This window comes from Catharus ustulatus, chromosome 6 (genome assembly GCF_009819885.2).
Source record: "Catharus ustulatus isolate bCatUst1 chromosome 6, bCatUst1.pri.v2, whole genome shotgun sequence".
In the NCBI taxonomy this organism is placed as follows: Eukaryota; Metazoa; Chordata; class Aves; order Passeriformes; family Turdidae; genus Catharus; species Catharus ustulatus.
In genome coordinates this window covers 10,466,659-10,489,927 of record NC_046226.1, presented here as the reverse complement: position 1 = coordinate 10,489,927, position 23,269 = coordinate 10,466,659, and the positions used below count along the sequence as shown (strand labels likewise).

Here is a 23,269-nt window from a genome sequence, read left to right as displayed (position 1 = left end):
TATCCCAAAAAGCTGTCTCATTTCTTTGGTCATAATACTCAGCACTATTACTTAAAACAAATAAGATCATAACTTCCTGAGTTGCACGACAATCTGAAGCAAATGAAGTGAAATTAAACTTATTTTAATTTATTTGCCCTGTATTGTCAGTTGGTTCAGTGGCTAGAGGTGGCTTGGCTGAAGGATATCAGCTCAAGAGTTTCCTTGGAAAAACACATCTACTGTAGCAGCTGCTACTCATAAGTTTGAACAAGAACTTAGGATTTTGGGAGCCCTTTTTTGACTTTTGTTGTCATCCACAGTTTCCCTTTGTTCTTGATCAGTCCAGAAACCATTCAGGTTTGTTTTTTTCTTAAAAGACAGTTCTTAGCTATTGAATCTCAAAATGGCAAGGTAATCAAATCAGTTTTGTTCTCCATTGGACTTCACTTGGTATTGTATGGTGCCTTATTCAAAAGATTTGTGTCACAGTTACACCATACTTTACATTCAGTATCCTTTCATCTGCTATTCTGTGCCACTCCCAAATGCTGGGGGTTTATTCCAGTAGGCTTATTTCAAATTTCTTATGACTGTACCTGAAATAAAATTTCAGCTCATAACTGTATGACCCAGTGTGCAACAGGTCCAGCTGATCTTTTACTAGCAGTGATAGCAAGTGGTGAACAGGAAATCAGACTTGTGTTGTCACTCAATAATTAGTGTTTAAAATTGCCTCTGTTTATAGCTCTTCACACCAGACAGTTCAAATTCCTTTTTTTTTTCCTTTCCTTTTTCTCTCCCCTGCAAAAAACTGCAAAGATGACACTTTACCTTTCTGGATGTTGGGGATGAAGGGAAGCACTTACTTTTTACTCATTTTCTTCAGCTAAGTAGGGAATTCTCTTTCTTAGAGTATTCGCATGCATCTAGAAGGCCAAAAGTTACTGAAGTTACCATATTGTCCTGAGGTTGAAAAAAGTTTGAGGTGAAGACTCTTTCTGTTTTACTGAGCACTGAAGTCCTAAAATCTCTAATATGATGGAACAGCACTGAAGAAATAGAAAAATACCCTATAAAAACAATTATTTTGACAGAATAGCAAAAGCAGTAAAACCAGTTCTTGCTGGAGACCTCGCTGGAGTAGTTGTGTGCTACTATTATTAAATAACAAAGCTTAAAAGCCTGCACTTAAGGATAAGAGTTGTGCTTGTAGAGCAGGTAGCTAAGTCTGGGATTGGAGTGAGGGGCTCCAAACTATACTTCTAAAGTTCACAGAGTGTTTAAACTCTTGCAACCCAAATAGTTCTGCAAGCTGAACAAGTACACATCAAAAATCTTCAAGCTGTTTGGGCAAATTAATAATTGAAACCTGCTACAGACATTGGATAGTTAGCAGGAACTGGTATATCTGTGTTTTAATAATTCCTTTTTTGCTTATTAGGGCTTTGGATTTTTTCCTTAATGTTGTAATAAAGCTGCCCCAAAACCCTTAAAATATCTTTAAGAAAACTGGAAGAGAAGAATAGGTGGTACATTTGAAAAGTCATCCAAGACCAAGTACCATGCTAGCACTCTTAATTAAATAGATTGGTTCACTGTTGTAAGTCAGAAGCTTTTTGTGAAAGTTTTTCTATTGGTCCTTGCCTTGGTGTCTCTCAATGGGAAATAGCTTGCCTCAGCAGTGTACACAAGACTCTCTAGGAAAAGAGGAGGACTCTGTACACTAATTCCTCCTTTGTGCTGTGATTAGACCTTGTGCATGTGCTCACAAGTCTCAACATGTGCTTTGCAGTGTCAGTTCCTCCTGCAGAGACAGCACACGATGCCATGAAGATGAACTTAGGCAGCCAACCCTGACCCTAGGGGGTGTCATTCCAGCAGGGAGTGGGGTGCTGCTCACACCAGTTTCCAGTGCTGTGCACCTGTGCTATTTAGTCATGCCCAGAGATTAACAATCTGTAGATTGGCTGGAAAAAATGTCACAGCTGAAGAGCTTCCTTGATGAATTGTGAAAGGTCATGCACTAGAAAGTGTAAAGAACCCAGTACCAAGATTATTCTTGCCAAAACTGAAATTTGAAACCTTCAAGTGCTTAAATCTCTTCCCCTGACCTCTGAAATCTGAGTCAAACAGGAAAAAATGTATACTGATGCTTCCATTTTTGCATTTCAGAAGGAGCTGGGAGAGCATGTCCTCTCATTTAAGATCTGAATACCAAAACTTGTCTGCTCCCAAACCTGAAAATGCAGAGTCTTAAAAGTCTAGTCCAGCACAGAGATTGCAGTCTTGTTTTTCCAGATATGCAACATGACAGTACATTGTAGTGTTATGTCCTGTCTTCTCGAGGGAAACCAACATTTCATGTTCAAAGGGATCAGGTGGAAAAAGGAAGCCACTGATTATTGTGCTTATTTCCCACCAAAAGACCAGTGTTGGATGTTTTAGGTGCTTCATCCTGCTTTGTGTCCTCAGAACAAAATGATCTGCAAATACTAATAAGCAATATTTCTCTGTACCACTGGTTTGTGAGGCCTCCATGAAGTGTCCTCTGCACTGTGACCTCCCAATAGCAGATAAACAAAACCTCACCTTGGTTGCACAACTTGCATTGCTGGCAAGCTTAGTAAAGAGAGAGGAGTTTGTATAGTGATAAATGACCCTCAGTGGTGAGGGTTTCTAAAATAAATAAGTGTATATGAAGACAAGGGATGTATGAGGAATAAAGTACAAGGAAAGGGCTGGGCACATGCTTATCCCTAAGGAATTTCTGGTGAAGAGTACTTGAGAAGCCTTCAGACAGCTGCATGCATCTTATAAGTTAATTAATTGTTCTGCTGATCTAAAATATCCTTTGTCTTTGTACTTTTTAACACCAGGAGGTTGAACACTTCACTGTTGCATGTTAATTTGTACATTTGTGTAAAAAGATGTGTAACAAACAGGTCAGCAGTCTCTTAGACAAGATGGCTTCATGGTTAAATAGCTCAGGGATTGTGTTGTTTGAGACTCCCTAGAAAGCAGATATTTTGCCTTAAGGCATTGGAGGAGCTCTTGCTAGTCATTGAGAATACTCCACTTTAACAGTTTTATTTCAGGTTTGGAAACAAAAAAAGGTTTGGCTACTCTGCTTTTGTGCTTGAACTAGTTTTTCCTTTCTTTTTTTTTTAATCCTTCTTGCCATGATTCTCTCCTGTGACCGTTTATGCGAAACCTTTTCTTAATGCTATTTTTAAAATCCGCTGAGTTTCCCTTGTCCGTCATAGCATAATTCTTCAAAGAACTCCAAAAGGTTAGTTGAGCATGAAGTACCCTGCCTGATTCTTAGTGGCCCTCCTGACTCAACATGTGCTGATCCAGGTGCTGACCAGTCATTCCCTTAAGCTGGCTTCCTCCAAGACTTTCCCCAGCAGTGATGTTTGAAGTTTACAGCCTTTTTTGCTTCCTGCTTTGCCCCGTGATCCTTTTCTTTCAAGAAAACTTTTAAAGGTTTTTTTCCCACTTTTCCAACCATTTGCAGTTTCCTCTGTTTTGTTCTTGGGGTGGGGAGAAAAAATACAAAGGCTTGCCAGCTTTTACTTCCTCTACAACCTGGGGGTGCATGTTTGTCTGGACCACCGTGCTTTTCCTACAGTAATTGAATCTAACATTTTATAATTCTGTTATCTGTGAATTACCTATAGCTTCTCAGTCGTTCCTGGAAAATTGACCGCCATCTTGGGCATATCTCCACCCTCTTTCTCTGTAAAGACAGAGGCAAAGTAATTCTATTTCTTTTCTCCCCTCTAAAGTAAGGTCTGTAGTTTAACTTCCCCTGGTTCTCTTGTCCTCAATGTATTATGCTTGTATTTAAATGTGTATTTTTATAACTGTCTTACTAAAATTCTCTGCAATTTGTCTCTTACTCTTCCCTGTTTTTAAAACTTGTCTAGTGTTTCATAGTATCTTAATATTTAAAAGTCCATGTTTACCTTCCCACTGAATTTTACCACATTTGTTTGTTAAGTCTTTGCTTTTCCTATCTTGTTTAAGGGTATGGTTTTAACTTAAAGGAAAATTCTCCAAGCTACAAGTGGTAAAGTATTTCAAAAATAGGCTATAAAGACACAGGCTATCCAAATGTAGAAGAATGCTGTATATACAGAGAATTTGTAATTCAGATTGTTTGTAATTAAAAGTTTAAAGAATTTTAATTTTGAGCCTTCAATATGAAATGCGAGAACAACTTGTTAGAATTATTCTTTCTGATTGCATTATTCCTTACAAATGCTAGATGGAGTTTGTATATTAAGTTATTAAATTGTTGTAAATTTTAGAACTGTGTAGAACTAGCATTAAGTAAAAAACCTTCAATTATATGCAGACTAACCTCGAAAAAACCTTCTGTGGGGAATAACAAGCCTATGTTTTTTAATTGTAGAATAATACTACCCCTGGAGCAATGACACGGCGCAACACATATGTTTGTAGTGAAAGAACCACTGCTGATAGGCATTCAGTGATACAAAATGGCAAGGAGAACAGGTATATGAAATGTCTTCCTATGGCGTATGTCCCTTGTCTTCACCTTTCCAAAAAATTGTAGTACCTAATTTAACAATAATTGATATTCTAATGTAATTCTTAATGAAAGGTGAGTATAGATCTTTGGTTATGGAGCACCTGTAAGTATGTTGGACCTTGGGTTTTTTTCCTGTATTTAATTGTATAGTCTTTATACTTAAAATGTAAAAGGAAGTTTCTGATTTCTGGTTAAATATGTGAAATATTTGTAGCAGCCTTCATCTTAAATCTGTTATGAACTCCTGCAGCCAAACAGCGTGTACTTGCAGAAGAGCCTTGTTTAGTGTCAGACTACAAAGTCCATCTCTCTCAAGCCATTCTCTTTTTATGTTTCACTCTAAACTCTGCTTCACTGGGATTATTTGAAATACCATTTTTGCTGCAAAGGGAGAAGGTAATTTTTTCTGAGCAAAGATGAAATGGTGATCAGCCATTGTCTTGGACTCATAGTGTTCCTTGCTGATACTGTGGCAGTCTAATTGTTTCCCAGGATTTACAGAACTCAGCTGCTTCCTTCCTCAGGGTATCTCCACATTCTGAGTGAAAACAGTCAGAGAAATAACAAATTTCTTTCTATTTCACTGAGTGAAAGCCTGAGTAGAGCATGCAGTGGAACTGGAGCTAACCACTATATGTGTTGGCAGTGTGGTTGCATCTACTGCCATCCTGTGAAGACTGAGAAGAGCTGACAGAAATAATATTACAGTGAATGTAGATATCAGATCTAGAGTAGCAGTTGGGAGGAATACCACCAAATTTCCTAGCTAGCTGAGGTGTTTTGATTTCCAACCCTTCTTGTCAGAATTTTACTGCTGTCAAAAGCTGGCAACAATTAAGGAGTTAACCCTTGCCAGGAGAGCACAGCTGATACTTAAAGGCATGTGTACCCCTCTACTACCCTTCCCAATTTTCTCCAACCCTTCCTAATATTATGATATTTTGTAAAGGGTCGAAGAAAATCCCTATTTTCTAACTTGTGTTGAAGTTGGCAGAAGATCTGCCTTTTTTTGCACAAAATTTTTTCGTTTCTTTTGGCAGTTGATGAGAGATTCTCATGTTGTATGGAAAGCCTGTCTATTCCCTGTTTGATTTCTGGAGCTATTCCTGTTTGATTCCTGGAGATGAGGGATAAAGGACATGATTTTGACCCTGTCTCTTAATCCTAACTTTCTGCAAATGGAAAGTGATTAAGGAAGGAGTCAAGTATAAGTTTGAAGACTGCCAAAAGTGTAGTTGGCCAGTTGGGCCTGCAGTCACCTGTTTTGTGAAGCACAGGACAGCTGTTTGGTACTGACTCTCAGTGTGTCTGTCTCAGCCTTCATTGGTTACTCCTTAATCTCACCAGGTTGTTTAGGTTAAGGGCCACCATCCTTTCTCTGATTTGATATGATTATTTTAATTTTTCTTTGGAAAAAGTTAATCTTTCTATCCATAAGTTTTGATAATTTTATATTACTTGATTAGTTGGCTGAATACTATTTCTGTTCATCCTTAAACAAATATCTTGTCTAAAATTTCTTTATTATGTTTTTAAAAGCTATTAGATATTGTTTACCAGGAATGCTTGTGATTTAGATGTTCTCTTAATTTGGGAGTAAGTTCATACTCATAAAGAGCTATCTTTTGAAGTAATTTTATTTCCTCAGCTTTGAGTTTCTCAGAAAACTGATGTTTTTCTGGTTTGCCACATATAGAACTTAAAGTTAAGATTGAGTACCACTTCACAATTATACTAGTTGTGTTTTGTATTCATAATTGGTTATCCTTGTGTAATTTACCTTTTTATTGTCAATATGATATTTAAACGTAATTTGCTTTTTCTACAAACTAGCCTTATTTGGATCATTTGAAATGTCTGAGAATTTATATTTGCACAGGTAAAAATGTCTTTATAACTTTTATCATGCATTTTTTGATTACTGCATTAATTTTTATAGAGGGTTAAAAACAGAGAAGGTAATGAGAATGCAGAATGCATTGCTAATTGTATTACATTAGGAGATGTCATTGTCTGAAACGCTTCAATACTAAACTGCATGTTCATTTTGGCACAGTTTCATAATTACTGTGATTTGGCACAGAATTCAGAATTTACATCTGAATGTATTTTGTTGCTGTAACTGGGTAAAGCATTGACTGGTCACATGAAATGCAAGGACCTTTAATGCAGGAAAAATTGACATGGCTATTGATGGGACTGGCTCTTAAGAATTAATCTTTAATGTTACTGTACTCTCAGCTTGGTGGAAAGTAGCTCTAGCAACTTGTTCTTTTTTCTTCTGTAAAGCAAGATCTGAAGTTGAACCTGGGCTTTGTACATATCCAAGGTTTAGTTAAAAATTACTTCTGTGCTTTTGAAATGTCTGGTGGCAAATGTTACAGGCAGGAGTAATTGCTGTAAATGGTTTTTAGATTTTCCATAGCTAGTCAGATGACTAGCTGACTGTGACCCAGTGAAAACTTGGGAGATTTACCATAAAAGGCAAGATGCACACGTTTAAAATCTCTATTGTTCTCTGTTAAGAAAATGTTGAAATACTGCTTATTCTGTTTTTATCTTGCACATTGAATTCTGAGAAGGCACTATTTCTGAAAGTATGAAAACTTAAAGGATCGATAGTCAGTAGATCTGATGTTGGAGAAATTAATCTTGAAGACCCATGCCAGACTGGTAGAAGCAAAGAGTTCTAAGTCTCCATCTCTGCTTTAACACGTTGTGTGGCTGACACAGGCATTCTGCTGGAGACAACTCTGTTGGCTTTTCTCCAAAGCCTGAGCATTAATTAACGCACTTGGGGACTCATGAAACACTCTTCATAATGATAGGCAATTGCTTTAAATCATTTGTAACACAAATGATTTACAACAGCTTCAGATTTTTAATAAGCCTTGGCACTAATTGGTGATTGTTAGTTCCACTGTTCCTGTGTTCCCAGGCTAGTAATCCAAGGAAGCTGATTTCTAGCAAAGCAGAGAGAAAGAGAAGGTCCCTTATTGATACCTTTAGATGTCAGATCTCTGGAGGCAGGTGACTAAAAACTTGGGTCTTGTGTTGTAAAACTAGATTCTTTATCTTTTGCAGTAGATATAGAGGAAAGGAGCTGAAAGAGCTTGAGAGACTAGTGACCAATTATGTGACTTCAGGTTATTAGCTTTGAGATGAATGTTCATTTTCTTACAATTGCTTAAAACCCTGGGTTAGTGTAAATGCTGGGCCTGTGTTGAAGGCTTCATTGTAAGTAGTACTTGTAGTTGTTATCCTGATGGATTCAACGTTGTTGAGATACATGCATGACTCAGATGAAGTTTTTCAGAAAAGTTAAAAACAAACCAAAACCAAGTATGTTTGGCTAAGCATTTTAACTAGCAGTTCAGATGTCTGAGCTGTGTGATGTTTTGCACTAGTGCTCTAGGAGCTGAACCTGAGAAGTGGATGAGCTGACACTTGTAGCTTCACTAGCATTCTTCTCTCCAGAGTGCTGTACCTGAATTCGGTGGCAGGACCTGAGTTTTTGTGTGTAACCATGAAGTAACTTGGAAGTGAACGTGCAGTGTCATGAAACTGTCACTGAGAATTATTGATTTCCTAACCTTGAGCAAAATTTCTGAATTACAGCAGTCTTACTTTTAAAGCAATCTTCAGATGAGTGACATGGTGGTGTAGTCTGAAAGGCCCAAAACAACTTGTGTCTTCTCACTTTTCTCCTATCCTTATCATTACTAGATAATGTGAAGGCTGTAATGAGTATTTTGGCCTAAATAAATGAATAAGTTTAATGCTCCTGTTTGAACATATTATACAGCTGGCAACTTATTGGCCGTTCTGCTAAGACAGTGCTCTATACTTTCCTTCAAAGCCTGAATGGTAATTTGGAGAATTTAATGTTCATGGTCAAAGCAATACAAGATGCTCTTCAACAGTCATTCTTCTTTCTTCAGAGAATAGCAAGCATGTTCAGCACCTACTACATGTATAGGGTCATTATTAGAAGCCTTTTTCTTTTGCCCTCTCTGGAGTTGTTAAAGATCATGGTATTTTTGGTTTTGATTGTACCTGTGTGTACATTTCAGTTATCTGATGTAGATTTGACAGCTTGCCCAACTTTCACTGATTTCTTTTAACATAGATGCATTCTGAAAACAAAGGATTTCGCTGTAGTAATGGAGTTGTTGTCTTTTGGAAAGTGCATTTGGTGGGGATTTTAATGCATTGTTTACTGTTAAGAGCAATACAAGTTGCATCAGTGCTTTGTCATACAGCTTTGGCATAGAGTTCTGAGTTATTCAGGTTCTGTACATCAAGGAGGGTATCACTGCAAACTAATGCTAATGGTAAGAGCATGGTCACTTAGAGATGCCCAGTGCCATGTAAGTAAGGATGCTTTTTAAGGGGAGTGTAGGGTAGTTACTGCTGTTTACATAGGAGACAAGGGCTGTTAGAGTTCATTTTCTTTGATAAAGCAGTTAATAGAAGGAAAAGTTTGCTTTTTTTTTCTATGCAGTAGTTTGTTGTTGGTCCATCATGCTCTTCTTTCTGCCTCTGCCTGAACCCAAACCCCCTCGCAGCCTGACAGAAATGTTCGCTTACGCAGCTAGCCCTGCTTCAGTTTGTACCACATCCTTCTCCAGTGTTCGGCTGCGACATCAGAAGTCGATGTCCATGTCAGCCTCTGTGCACACGAAGATGATGTTGCCTCCAATAGACAATGGCGCAGATAACTTCAGGCCTATGTAAGAACCAGAAATCGTTGTGACACTAACTTATACCCACTGCTTCTTAACTTTGTGCTGTGGAATTTTAGTCCTAGATTGTTCTAGTATATTTTGCCCACAAGATGTGTGTTTCCTCATTTTTTTAGTCTTGTTTACATTTGTCTTGTGGTGTGTCAGGCTGTCTGTGACATAATCCTGCAATAGTGAACCTTAATTTTTTCCTATTATTAGGAGTATTGGACATTCCCTATTGTCAAAGTTTGTGGGAGACTTTAACTGTATCCTGAAGGACTTCACTACTTGGAGCGGTTTGCTTGTAGAGAATTTTGTGTAGGATACTTTCAAATTAGCAAGACTTTCAAAGATGTATGTACAGAATGTGGAGGGAGAGACATTAAAGTTACTGATTCTCTTTCCTGGGAGGAAACTTTACTGGTCTATTCTTTTATCAGTCTTCTCAGTGAAACACTGTAGGCCTGGTTTATCTGGTCTTCTCCAGGATATTCCTGTTGCACTTTTCTGCCTATGTAGGTTTCTGTTTCGGCAGCCTCTTAATCCTAACTTCTTATGAGTTTTGATTCCATACAGTGCTGTAATAATGTTGGTATTTCCAACCTTGGCCTATATAAAAGTGTCTGCTTATGCTTTACTGTAGAACGTAGTGTTTTGTGTTTCCTGCTGAGCCGCAGTGCCTGTGCGAAGGCGTTCTAGCATTGTTTTTTTTTTGTGTGTTTGTTTTCTGCCCTAGCACTATTCCCGATCAGAGAACTCCCGTTGCTTCAACCCACAGCATTAGCAGTGCGACCACCCCTGACCGTATTCGTTTCCCCAGAGGAACGGCCAGCCGGAGCACGTTCCACGGGCAGCTGCGCGAGCGCCGCACCGCCACCTACAACGGCCCGCCCGCCTCGCCCAGCCTGTCCCACGAGGCCACGCCGCTGTCCCAGACCCGCACCCGCGGCTCCACTAACCTCTTCAGCAAACTAACTTCCAAACTAACCAGAAGGTAAGCCTCTCAAGATGCTAGTGCTGTGTTTCTTTTTTTTTTTTCCTTTTTATAGCAGAAATAACACATTGCTTAGGTGATTTTTTGTCACTGATTAGTGTCTTAAGTTCTGCAACTTAAAATGCAGTTGCTTATGATCTTTTCATAGTTCTGTTTTAGTTTTTGGGAGTTGAGTCAAATGGGATTAAATGTGAGGCAGTTTGGTTCTGTTCTGTTTCTTCTGTGCTCTTCAGTCTCATGTCTGAGGTATGAATGCTGCAGAGATGAAATGTTTCAGCTCAGCTGAAAAGCTGCGTAGTCCCTCAGTAGGTGACATAAACTAGGATCCCAGTCTAGGTGTTTGATGTAGCATTAGAAGCTCAGGTTGTGTTTCCCAGTCACTTAGTCCATCAGTGTTTCCAGCATAACCTTGCTGGCAACACAGAAATAGCAATACCACAGCTAAAAGGGTAGGGGCAGGAGGAAAAAGCTTCTGTTGGCAGTAGTGCTGTCACAGGCCATCTTAAAATTATAGTAATGTTAGGGTTTCAGTCTAGGAGTATGGTCAAACCTTGAAAAATTTATTCCTGATTTGGCCTTTAGTTCATGTGCAGATTCTGTGTTAGGTGTGAAGGTGTGGTGGTCTAGCCAAAGCCAAACTTCAGCAGGTCTTGCTCCTGCACTAACAATTTTTATTCTATCTGAACTTCTAGTTTCAAACCCATATATGTTTTAAAATACTTACTACAAACCCTAAAATTGAAAATTGTGGTTTTTTTCTTCTGTATTTAAAACCTGTCAGTTCCCATACCACATACTTCAGACCACTGATTTCCACAACTTGCATTTGCAGAACTGAGGGCTTGTTTTTCTTTGCTTTGAGATAATCATCAAGCTTTTGTACACTCCTTATCAGGTAAAGTTTTTTGGACAAGATCATTCTGATCTTGGCCTGCTTAGCTTTTGTTTTAAGCTTTTACCACGTCAGCAGCAAGCCATTTCCTTCCTGTCTACTTTATGACTATAGATGCCTCCCTCTCAGTATCCCCTTTGCAGTCTCCCATCCCTACAAAATACTGCTAAGCCAGACTCCAGTCTTTCACAAATGGCTGATTTCAGTTTAGAGTGAATTTCTTTAAAAATGTAGAAGTTGCTTCTTTCCAAAACAAGAACATGACCCTAGCCTTTGATAAATGTTTTAATTTGCTCAGTTCTCTGCCAGTTAACACTTTTCTGGGAAACACTGTGCTGTAGAAAATTTGGTTTGGGTTTTTTGCCCTTCTTTTTATGTTGAGAGAGACAGAGAAGTTTAATTTTAATGTTTTTGAGCGTTAAGCCATCTCCTTTATGTCAAGTGAAGTCTTAATCAGCCACATCCTTTTGGCACATCTTTCTTTCTGTACTTTTGTTTGTAATATCCTTACTTAATTTTCCATTTGACGTTCCAAATGTGGACGCTCAAACTGTGAACATGCAAACTTTTCACTCAGTTGTTTAAGCAGCATTCAAACTTCTATCATTATCTCAGAGTTTCAACTTTTGCAGTGCAGTGTGGTTTTCTTGAAGAGGTCTTTTGACAGTAGTTTAAATTCCATCTGGACTTGATTAAATAACATGCAGTTGTAACACAATAGCACAGTTACAGATGATTATTTTGCTCTTGGAGGATCTCTTGCAGCTGGGACTCTGTTATATTCAGTGCTGTAGGAACTGCTGAGGAGGTGGATAGTGCCATTGAAGGAAATGGTTATGTTTCTTCCTGTTAAATTTTTTAAACCTTATTACTCATTAATTTATTGTAGCATTCTCTATGGGGAATCAGAATTCTTTTGATTATGAACTACTTCTGTTCTGGTGTAGTCAACTGTTACAGCTTCTGCCACTAAAATAGTTAAATATTTAAGGCAGTTTTTGGCACAACATGGCTAACCTAATGTTATGAAGAAAGGAAGAAACCTAACTCTGAAGATACTCAAGATGTATTTATAGTACAGTTACTGATTTTTGCTTTCTATGGTAAATATATGAAGAAAATCCAAACATATTTTTACCTGACCTTGCAAATTTTGAGTTTTGAAGTGTTTTGCCACCAGTACATATTTTAATTCATAATGAATACTGGTAACATGTTTCCCAGAAAAAATTGAAAGTGACAGTTCCAAGAGTTTGACTTTTCAGCCCCTAAATCATCTGCCTAATCTGAGAATGTATTGAAGTGTAATTTAATTGTTGCATTTAAAATGAGATCTTTTGCATGTTTCACTCTAAATGACTTTTTCAGTTTATTTTGTACAAAAGTTTTTGTTAATTTTTATTTTGGCTTAATTTCTTTTAGAAACATGTCATTCAGGTTTATCAAAAGGTAGGATTTATTTATATTTAAAAAAAAGTGGCTCCTGCAATTAACAAAAGATTTGGCTTTTCTAGCCTTGGTTTTCTGAAAACTAAACTTCCTGCTGAAAACTAAATACTTTCTTTCTTCAGAGGAAAGCATAGAATAAATCCATTAACTCATGATGATACCTAAGAATCTGTGGCACCATCTGTGTTGTATAACAAGATGCTAAGCATGCCTTGTGAATTCTTCTTTCTTTGATAGAGTTGGTAGTGCCAAAGTAATTCTGTTCTCTGTACTAATACACTTAGCATGCTTATGTTTGAAGAATGAGGTGTTTGATAACAATGATGAAAGTATAAACAAAACATAAGGTTACAAGCAAATAAAGGTAAGTAATGTTAAATTTATGTTATCTCTCTGTTTTATGATATTGAAGAGAAAAAAAGGTTTGAAGTACTGCCCGCAGCTGAGCACAGTCGAGTTGAACAGTTTTGTGTGGAAGATTGAATGAAGACTCACTAGCTGTGTATTTATCTTTAACTGGGGTGCATTTGTTAAAGTGAATTGCAGCTGAAGTGCATGGAGAGCACTTTAGTTATAAACAAAAAGTACAACAGTTATGCAAATTTATCAACAAAAGGGAAAAACTCAGAAGTCCAATTCACATTTCAAGCTGAAGGGTTGAATTATGTTTTGTAATTTGGGAATGAATCTAGCTGCTATATTTCTCATTAATCCATTATGATTTCATGAAATTGCTTATACAATTTTGATGTGCGGATAAATTTTCCAGTAGAGTTTTGTAATAGCCTCTTTAGTTGTACCATATCTTGGAATTTCTTAAAGGGTGGTACTTCCAGTTTCCTACTGCTGATCAAAACCAGGGAGATGGGGCCAAAAACCAGGCATCTGTTTTAACTTTCAGGATGCAAGGCTGTGCTTGTGATGTAATTTGGAGTTACTTAGACCATTTCAAGGAAATGCTTAGAATAGGGAGATACGTAAATTGCTGCCTCAATGTGGATTTGTTATGTACAGTGCAAGGCTAAAGGTACCCTACCTGATTAACTGAGTAAATTCCATGCCATGGGGATAATAATCAGAGCTCTTCCAAATGTATCTGTGTTTGGAACTGGTGTTGGTTGGCTTGGCTGACATTGTCACAGCTGACTTGAGAAAAGGCAACAATTTCCTTAAGGAAAGAAACCATCCACCTCAACGTAGAGCTGGAACTGAGCGCTGACAGTGGCTTTAACCCAGCGTGCATCATGAGGTGTGGGGTGCAGCTCATTTCTAAAACAAAGGATTGTGATCTGTGCAACCCTCCCCAGCTGGATGCATCTATGTTTGTCTAAAGAAAGCTGGGATATGCTAATATGAGTGCAGTTTTAAACCAGAAGGTTACTGTTTAAATTTGAGACATGAGGTAATTTTTAGGTAATTTTTTAAAAATTGCCTTTGTCTTGGCCATGACTTGACCAGGAGTCTTGGGCCATTGGGGGGAAATATCTGCTACAACTTCCATGAATATGTCTTTTTGAATAAGAAATCTGTAAAGTCTTACATGACCTTCACAGGACCAGAATGCTTTTTAAATTCTGTTTTAAGTATGCGTGGTGCCCCTCTATACCTGATCTGTATGCAGGTACAAAAACTGAAAATTCTGGGGTTTTTGGCAGTTTTTCCTGGATATATTTGTTGTGAATCCTACCTGAGCTCACCTGTCTTTGTAGTTCTGAAAGAGCTATAGTAACCCAGTAGCACGTAGACATAGTGCCACAACATCAGTTCTAGCAAGCTGAATGAAAGTAGAGAGTCAGTCACTCCTTGTTAAACTGCTGGTATTAATAGTGTACTCAGTACACAGAGGTATCAAATATATATATATGTGAGTATATATATATATATATATCTTGTACTATGCACTGTCTTTGCCAATATGCATACTGTGGAAGTCTTAACTTTTTTTTTTCTGACAGCAAAAATGATTCTATGTTCTAGATTTTATTGCAGCATCATTTCTTCATTTCCATAAATTGATCTTATTTTATCATCATGCACTTTTTGTTGGTTTTCAGTATCTTTTTAGACAGTTTTCTTTGTGTTTACTTGGATATTTAAAATGGCATACAAAGATGTAAAGAACAGGAAACAAAGTATAATTTGGGACAGATGTGTGGAAACAATCAGATTTGTGAAAGCCCTTCATAAACCCTAAGGTAGATAATGTGTAGGCATAGCATGACAAATGAGAACAGAACTTGTCTATGTGTTTGTTCCATGCTCAAGACCAAGAAGCATCTTAGTCCATAAAATCAGTTTATGTGAAACACAAGCAAAAGCAGAAAATTTAGAGTATAAACTAGCACAGAAGTGAAGATCGTATTAGCAAGTGAGGAGGCCTCAGGGCTGCATCTGACTCACAAACCCCAACCAAAACAATCCTGGCAGTACAGTAAGTGTCTGTTCCCAGAGCAGCAGTGCTGGGCTGCAGAGATGGACCATAACCATGTCTGTTATGAAGGAAGAAGCACCTTGAGATTGGCACAGCTCTCCTAAGCTTGCCATGATGGCTTGCATTTCAGGCTGTGTGTCACTTTATGCAGTTCCTCCTGCTCAATGAAGGGAACATTGATACGTGGAAAAACTGAGCAAAGTGAGGGTTTTCTGAGAGGCTTCCATGAGAATGTTTATTTCAAAGTGGCAGGTATGTTCTAAATAATGACCTTTCTTAGATTCAGACTACAGTGGTTCACAAACTGAACGCTTTGGCTTAATTTCAAACTGAAAAGTGTGTCAGAACATCATTAGAGATTTTTCCTTACAGACTTTTCTGGGCAGATTCCAGCAACAGTAGGGCTATTCATTGCTGGGGAAACTGGTTGTGCTCCCATTTCTACAGCCTTTGGCAAGTTTCAAAACAAAACACAAAAAACTCAACAAAAATCCATAAATGTTTGCAGCTCTTAAAGCTGCCATCTTCCACTTCATAGGAACTCAGAAGACTCTTTGAAGTTTAAGTACTCTTAGTTTTTCAGTTGAGGAGTGTTTTCTAGCTTGTTGGTTGCTTTGCCCAGTAAAACAATCATCTGAGAGGGGAGGATCTGTTCAGCTGGTACATTTAGTGGTTCCTACCAAGCCCTTTTTTGGGTCCGGTAGAGCTCTCATTGAAGATGACTTCATGGACTATATATACAGGCATGAAAACTCTATTTCCACCTTCTCTTATATTAGAAGCATGAGAGCTCATTAAAATAACTACAATAACTGCCCACATTGCATTGGGACTTCCAGTTGTCTTCTCATTTTTTCTGGGTGATTTTTGCTTGGCCGCTGTTCAATTGCCGGTGACATTGTCCCTGCAGTACTGGAGCTGTGTGGTACCTCAGAGAGCAGGGTTCTGCTCAGATGCTGCCATGACCAACAGCTCTCAGCTGAGCATCTTTGGACCCTGTTAGGTGCAGTTACTTTGCAGTAGTTGAATTGTAGTAGTTTGCTGAGTTGAATCTGGGCTGGTTCTGTGGCCCATGCCCCTCAGAGTGCCAGGACAGCTCCTGGTCCCCTGTGACAGGGACTGCCAGAGTCACCTTGCAAGGCTGATCCCTCATCACAGCTCTTAAAAGGAAGGAAAGGAGGAAATCGCTCCTTGTAACACCCCACACACCCTGATATAAATAGCACTCTGCATCAACAAATAAGGTTACTGTCTTACATTGCTGTCCCTAGACACCTGCCACCCAAACTGCTGTGTTTGTGTTACTCAGGGAAGCCTTGTACTGCCTTAGTCTGGATGAAAGCAGTGTACAGGCAGCATCCCCCTGAGCAGAGCTAATGCTGATATGTTGAACCACCTTCCTTCAACAGTGGCGAGGTAGAGAGAGAGAATTTTCCCCTGAATGCTTCTTGACCCTGTGCTTTCAATGAATGGTGGTGACCAGCAATGTAGTCTTAAGCACTGCAAGAAGACAGAAGACTTAAACTTGGTCTTGGGTGGGGAAGATGCAGCAGTGTGGGAATTAATAGGATGGAGTTACCACAACTTGAGAAATCTTGGATTTACCTCTTAAAGTTCTGTTAAAATGTATATGCATCTTCTTCTTTTGCATGAAGGTATTTTGGTATTGTTTGAACACCTCAGATCTCATGAGCATGCAAATATAAAAGATGATCAGACTTGTCTGTAAATAATTAAGGGGATTTTTAAAAAAATATGTACTTTATTCCAGATAATTTTTTTTAATAACGTTAGCCTAAAAATAGTTGGGAGCTATTTCTCTTTTAGGAGGTACTTAGTAAATAATGCAGTCACTTCAATATGTTTTGTAACTTCAGTTTCACATTTTCTGCTTTTAGAACTTCAAATTTATTCAGTGAGTTCTACAGATTTAACATATACTCTTAATATTAGTTATGGTCAGTTTAAAAACTGTAGTTTATAGACTTCCATTTGGTTTGACAATGTTACATTCTGAATTTGGCCTAACCTACTAAGTTCTTTACATCTTTGTTGTTTTGTATTGTAAGACACCTTTGGTATGATTGCAGTATCTTTTAGCAACTACTCAGATATTATATATTGTAGTGTAAGATTTGTCTTCTCTTTCCCACTTCCTTTTGCTTCTGCATTCTTTTCATTGAGGCTCCCGACTGAATATGAGAGGAACGGGAGATTTGAGGGCTCAAGGTGAGGGTAAAACTTTTGTTTAAAATGTTACTTAGGTGAGTTTGAACCTTTCTCCCCTTGATTATGTGGCATAGTGGCTTCAGGCAGCAGCTTTTGTTTCATGTAAGTCATTGGAACTAAACAAAGAAGCATTTTTGTCTGCAAAACAGCTGTTAAAGCACTGACTGACTTGGTTCTAAACTTTCATCTTTCCTGTTGCCTTTTTCCTTGTGTGGTTTTTCTTTTTTTTTTTTTGCACTTTAATCATTGTAATTTGCTGTTGTCGTGTAGCTGTGTAGATAAGTGGTCTCTAGTGAGGCTGCAAATGTGTGGAATAACCACTGAAAGTTGATAAGATATTTCTCATCTCCAAAATCACAGGTAGTTAAATATTTTTCATGTTACACTCTTCTTCCAAAACCAGCATATCAAAATCATTAGAAATTATCAAGCTGCTGGTTTTGCCAACTGTTTTCAAATAGAAAAAACTTCCAAAAATAAAATGAGCATTGAATATAAGTTGGGGTTTTCACTGGCCCTTTAAAACCTTATTAAATAAAAACCTTAAAACAGAATTCTCTTTAATTTGTGTGATGGATTTTCTAACATCTGGTAAATCACATTGCATAGTCTTATGACTCTCACAGTCACAAGAAGTCTTTTAATAGGAGAATTATGAAATAGGTTATATTTGAGAAATATATTTACTTAGTTGTGGCTGTGCTATCACTTTTTATTTAACTTTTTCATAATTGCCTGCTTAATGGTAGTAGAAGTAAAACGTGGTGTAACCATTGCCATCTATTTCAAAGAGCAGCTTGGCTTAATGTGGAGGCTCAACATGAGACCTAAACTGCATGGTTGAGGGTCATTTAGGATAGCTATTTTCAGAAAATAGTTAAGTATGACAGTTAATATATTTAATTAAATTTGAAGAGGTGACTGACAGTGTACAAATATTCATAAAACAAATCCGTATTTTTCCCTGGAGGTCCAAATGTGGTTCCTTGTTTTTTAGCTGCATGACTACTGATTTTAATTGAAGTAGAAGAATGATTGCAAACTAGAAATTTCTGGAACATTTCTTTCCTTTGTCCTGTTAAACCTCACTTATCCATACCTAAAGAAAGCTTTACCAAAAAAATTGCAGATTTGGGAAACACACCCTCAATATTTTGTGTTTCATCTCTTAAAACTGTGACAATAGTGGCACCTTCTCACCATCTGTACAAACTATGTTGAAGAGGTGTCTAATGGTCACTTCCCGCTGTCTTTATGCACATCCCCCTCAGAGACACTTAACTGCACAGCTTGTAGCTGCAGAAGATTCATCAGTGGTTGGTATTTAATGAATTACTGACCAGCTTAGGAGCAAGCATCTCCTCTCTGAGGCAACCCCCAGAGCCTGCAGCATGGGGTGTCCCTAAGGATCATTTCAAACACACCCCAGCACAGCAAGACCAGAGTGTAACTGAGCCAGTCCAGGTCTAGGGGCTCATGTTGACCTGGGCAGCAGGTGGGTGACCCTAGTCCTGCTGTCCTTCCTGCTGCTTGCAGCCAGCAGCTGTGGGCTCGACGGGCCCTCCCAGGGCTGCTGCTCAGGAGGAGGTGCAGAGGAACCCACCTTTGTGCATGGGCTCACCCCTTTCCGTGTACGTGGGCACCTCCCATGGCCTGGGCTGGGCACCCTCCTACCACAGGGAGCTGTGATTTCAATGTTCCAGAAACTTCTAGCACAGAGCTGGTGTTTCAGCTGAGAGTAGTTTTGAGCAGAACCTGCCTTAAAATCAAGTCGTAGGTGCTGCATGTAGTTCTGCCTCCAGAAGGTCACTGCCCCCATCTCCCGAATCCAGTGAGTGCCAGTTGTGTCACACCTCGTGCCATTCCTTTGTTCCAGCCCCAGCAGCTACAGCTTTCCCCCGACTGTGTGTGTGTGTACAGCAGCTGGGGGAGCTGGGGGAGCCTCCAGTGCTGCTCTAATCCGGGTGGTGTGCAGTGAGTGTTGGCTTCACTAACGTGGCCCCTGGGGAGGGTGGCTGGCCCTGCTCACTCCGAAATTCCTGTCTTTCAGCCGCAATGTAGCTGTGGATCAGAAGGACGAGAACAAGGAAGCCAAGCCTCGGTCGCTGCGTTTTACCTGGAGCATGAAAACCACCAGCTCCATGGATCCCAATGACATGATGAGGGAAATACGAAAGGTCCTGGATGCCAATAATTGTGACTATGAACAAAGAGAGCGTTTCTTGCTTTTCTGTGTCCATGGAGATGGGCACGCGGAAAACCTTGTCCAGTGGGAGATGGAGGTGTGTAAACTGCCAAGACTGTCCCTGAACGGAGTTCGCTTTAAGCGGATATCGGGAACATCCATAGCTTTCAAAAACATTGCTTCCAAAATTGCCAATGAGTTAAAGCTGTAACAAGAAAACAATAGTTAAGTTGTAAATTAGTTAGCAATTTAAAGTGTTTTTGAGAATTCCGATGGAAATGTATAGAATAACATTTAGGCAATAACTTCTGCATCCTTCTGAATAGTGATATTAAAAAAAAGCTGCTGAGCTGGGAGGGAGAGTTGGACTTTTTTATAAGTGCACTACAGCATTAAAGTTGCCTACTATGTAAAATATTACCCCTTCTGCTTTATTTCCATTGCTCCTAAGTCTTTGACAACAAATTGAAACACAGAATATATTCATTTAAATATGCCTCCTGTTTGTGTGGATGTGTGAATGTACAGTATGTGTGTATAATATATAAAGTATTATATGTAAACAATTCATTTACAACATCGAGCTGTACCAGTACCTCTTTTTGGGCTAATTTTGGTGCTAAAAATTGAAATGGCCAAGGAGGAAACACTCGAGTTAATATTTAAAAAGACTGAAGCGATAACCAGTAAACGCAGGTTTACAGTTCACTGCTGTGTTAAGAAAAAAAAAGTGTGTGAAGGGTTTGGATTTATGGTTGTGAACATTATTAGTCCTGTTTTCTAAGTAGATCTCATGAGATGATTAAAAATTCACTTTTACTGCGTAAGTCTTGCATTATATTTTGCCCACCTATTTATTATTTAAGTCTGAATCAAATTTTAATAATATAGTTAATTTGTGCATTAATATTTGGGTAAATGCTTCCATTCTTCTGCTTCTGCTAAACTACTAAAACTGTATCTTTGTCCTTTTGGCTTATGAGTATTGATTGCAGCTAAGAACATTTCTCTGTTGTTCCTCTAGGGAATGAGGCAGTGTGAAAGGAGGTGCTAATTGCTGAGTAGTGGTTTTGTTTCAGAACGAGTTTGCCACGTTAGACTAGGTCAGGCTGATACAAAGCACAAAGGGACTCTCAAATCTTGGCCATTCTCTGCCGCAAGCCACGTCCCAGTCCCTGCAGTTCTTGGCCTTGCTGCAGGTTGGGCAGTGCTGTCCTCACCTTCTGGGCACCCTCAGCATTGAAACCCAGAAGTGGCAATCAAAGTGGCTACTGATCTCCTCTGTCCAAACGTCCAGCTTGCTAAGCTACAGCCATAGGCAGGAGCAGCTGAAGCTTTTCCCCGCAGCTCTCTCCCAGCGTGCTTCCCTTGGCTCCGTTGTGTTGCTTTGGATGGCTCTGTGCAGTGTCTCTGGGAGGGAGGCCACTGTCCCCTGTCCCCTGTCCCCGTGCAGAGTGAATCCCACCCCCAGGAGCTCTGATGGCCAACTAGCTTTTGGTAGGATGTGAAGCTGCTCTGGGATAGCCCCCACTTTTTAACCATCGCAGTGGTGAAACGGATTTGATTTTGCAAACTAGAATGAAGAGATTTCTTCAAGCATTGTTTCCTACCAATACTCAGTTTATTTCATCGAAGACTTGTGTAGATAATACCCTGCATTATCTACTTGACTTTTTGTATTAATGTTTTGTGGTTATATTTCAGTGAAGCACTTACGCATGTACTTAACATGTGCTGTAAACTGGAGCCTAAATTTGCATTTTAAATTTGCAGTGAGCTAATAGTTACTCATAGTACACAGTTCAGATTTGACCCGAGGTGAAAATGCAAAGTCCTCAATATTTTGCAAGTTAGCTCTTGTGATCTGTAGTCTGTGAAGGCAGCAGACTTCCCCTCTCTTTCCCCCTAAGCATTGATATTGATTATGCTAGTTTAAATGGTAATCATAGTTGTTAAATGTAGTAAATATTCCTGAATTTGCATTTTATTCTCTGTATATTCTGTATCATGCCATGGCTTGAGAACTCCAGGTGCCACTGGAGTTCAGTTGGCTTTCAGTGCTCTGCCCATGCCTGTGCTGCTCAGTATGGGCTTTTTCCATGAAAACTCCATTTTGTAATAGCAATAAGACATTTCAGGGCAGTCATTGTACTTTCTCAGGTGAATGGTCACCTATCCTTTCACTCCCTACATTTTAAGCACTCCTCCAAATGTATTTTTTTCACCTGGCAGTGCACTTTGTTGTCTGAACTGAAAGTGTTCTGATAAATTATGTAAATCTGTATTCGATGGAAGTTCCAAAAGATTTCGTATTAAATGTTTTCTGAAATACTCTCTTCCTACTTCACCTGTTAAGTATGTAAGTGTTTCTAAAAAGTGCACCACTATCATACTTTGGATATTTAAAGTTTGTACTTTGGTATTTTTTTCTTAAAGTGTTCTCAAAAGTTTCTTTTAGAGTAAATCTTTATTTGAGGTATTAAAAAAATAACTTAATATGATCAGAAAAAGATTTTTAACAGCTTCCTCCCCAATGCCTTGCAAAATTACCGAGTTGTGAGAATATTTAGCACCCTGCATACTTGGTGTTCAAGTCTCTGGGAGCTGCCTGGGAAGGAAAATTCTTTCTTAAGCTCTCAGAACCAAAGATGAACTGCTTCCCCGGCACAGGCTTTTTACCTGCAATATTTCTTGGGAATCTCTGTAGGTCTGCAGGCACTGCTGCTGATGGGACTCTGCAGAACCACAGCTGGTTTTTCTCACCTTAAAGGGCAAGTTTTAAAAATAATCAGAGGTCAGTGTGTGGTGAGGAGGCAGCAGCAGGTCTCAGTGTTTTGAGACACGTGAACAGCAACCGCGAAGCGTTTTTATTTAATGACATGACTGGTGTCCTGTGCTCCAAGGGCTGTGTTGGGGGTTGATTGTAATGGGCTCATGACTGAAGTTTGCATCACTGAAACCTGTGTCAGCCAGCACTGAGGGTGTCTTTTGATTGCTGGATCTGGCAGAGAAAAAATGTATTAAGAGTTTGGGTTTTACTTCATTAAATAAAAACATTTGAAGCTACATACATAAAACAAAACAATGAAGACTGAGCAGGAACAAGTTCAGATATGCTTTTTCTTATGCAAACCTTCCCTGTACTTAGGACTTGTGAAACACTTCAGTTTATTTGGCCTCTTTACAAGACCTGAGGTCCTTGACCATGTTGAGAAGTAGGGAGAGGTAGGCTGGAGGAACAGCTAGTCCTGCTGGGCTAAGTGTTTTGCACACTACTTCTGTTCAAGCTACAGCATCTGGTCCAATCTTTGTGGATTTAAAGATTTATAGTACAGATTAGGGCATGGTTTAGCTTTTTCTCTTGCATTACAGTGAGACTTCAAATATAGCAAGATACCATATCCTGGGTTTTTTATTACAGAAGTTTGTGTCAAGATAAATTAGATTTTTTATAAAAATATTAATTAATACTCACACGTTTGTGTTGCAGAAATGAAGTGCAGGGTTCAGTAGTCCTCCTAGTCATACAGAAAGACTGTGACATATCTGGAATTTAAATAAGAGCTTTCTCCAAATCAGTTAAAAGCTCAGCTATGCATGGGCCCGTTGGGATAATGTGTGGAGGCTTTAATCAGTGTTTGCCACAGCTGCTGTGTCACAGACCATGCTGTGGATTGCAATTTAGTTAGGCCTGCAGCCAGCCCAGAGAGCTGTTGTCCCTGTGCAGCCCTGGGCTGGAGCAGCAGAGTGTGCCCGGCCCCCTGGGCTGGAACCCACTCTGTCACCGTGGTCACTGTCCCCAAAGGGCTCAGGTACCCTGTG

General features: G+C 39.1%; 1 protein-coding gene across 17 annotated transcripts in view; it reads left to right on the top strand.

Moving 5' to 3' along the window:
- MARK3 (microtubule affinity regulating kinase 3) overlaps nucleotides 1-21,778 on the top strand; it is a 61,917-nt gene extending 40,139 nt beyond the window's left edge. For 2 of the 17 annotated variants that reach the window (XM_033062660.2, XM_033062658.2), the window contains 6 exons: nucleotides 4,400-4,503; nucleotides 9,109-9,273; nucleotides 10,004-10,261; nucleotides 12,576-12,602; nucleotides 17,218-17,262; nucleotides 19,313-21,778. In XM_033062660.2, coding sequence (XP_032918551.1) covers nucleotides 4,400-4,503; nucleotides 9,109-9,273; nucleotides 10,004-10,261; nucleotides 12,576-12,602; nucleotides 17,218-17,262; nucleotides 19,313-19,658 — 945 coding nt within the window. In that variant the 3' untranslated portion in view covers nucleotides 19,659-21,778. The remainder of the gene's footprint in view (nucleotides 1-4,399; nucleotides 4,504-9,108; nucleotides 9,274-10,003; nucleotides 10,262-12,575; nucleotides 12,603-17,217; nucleotides 17,263-19,312) is intronic. The other 15 variants (XM_033062663.2, XM_033062659.2, XM_033062666.2 and 12 more) reach the window with 10 other exon arrangements.
- The last annotated feature ends 1,491 nt before the right edge of the window (nucleotides 21,779-23,269 follow it).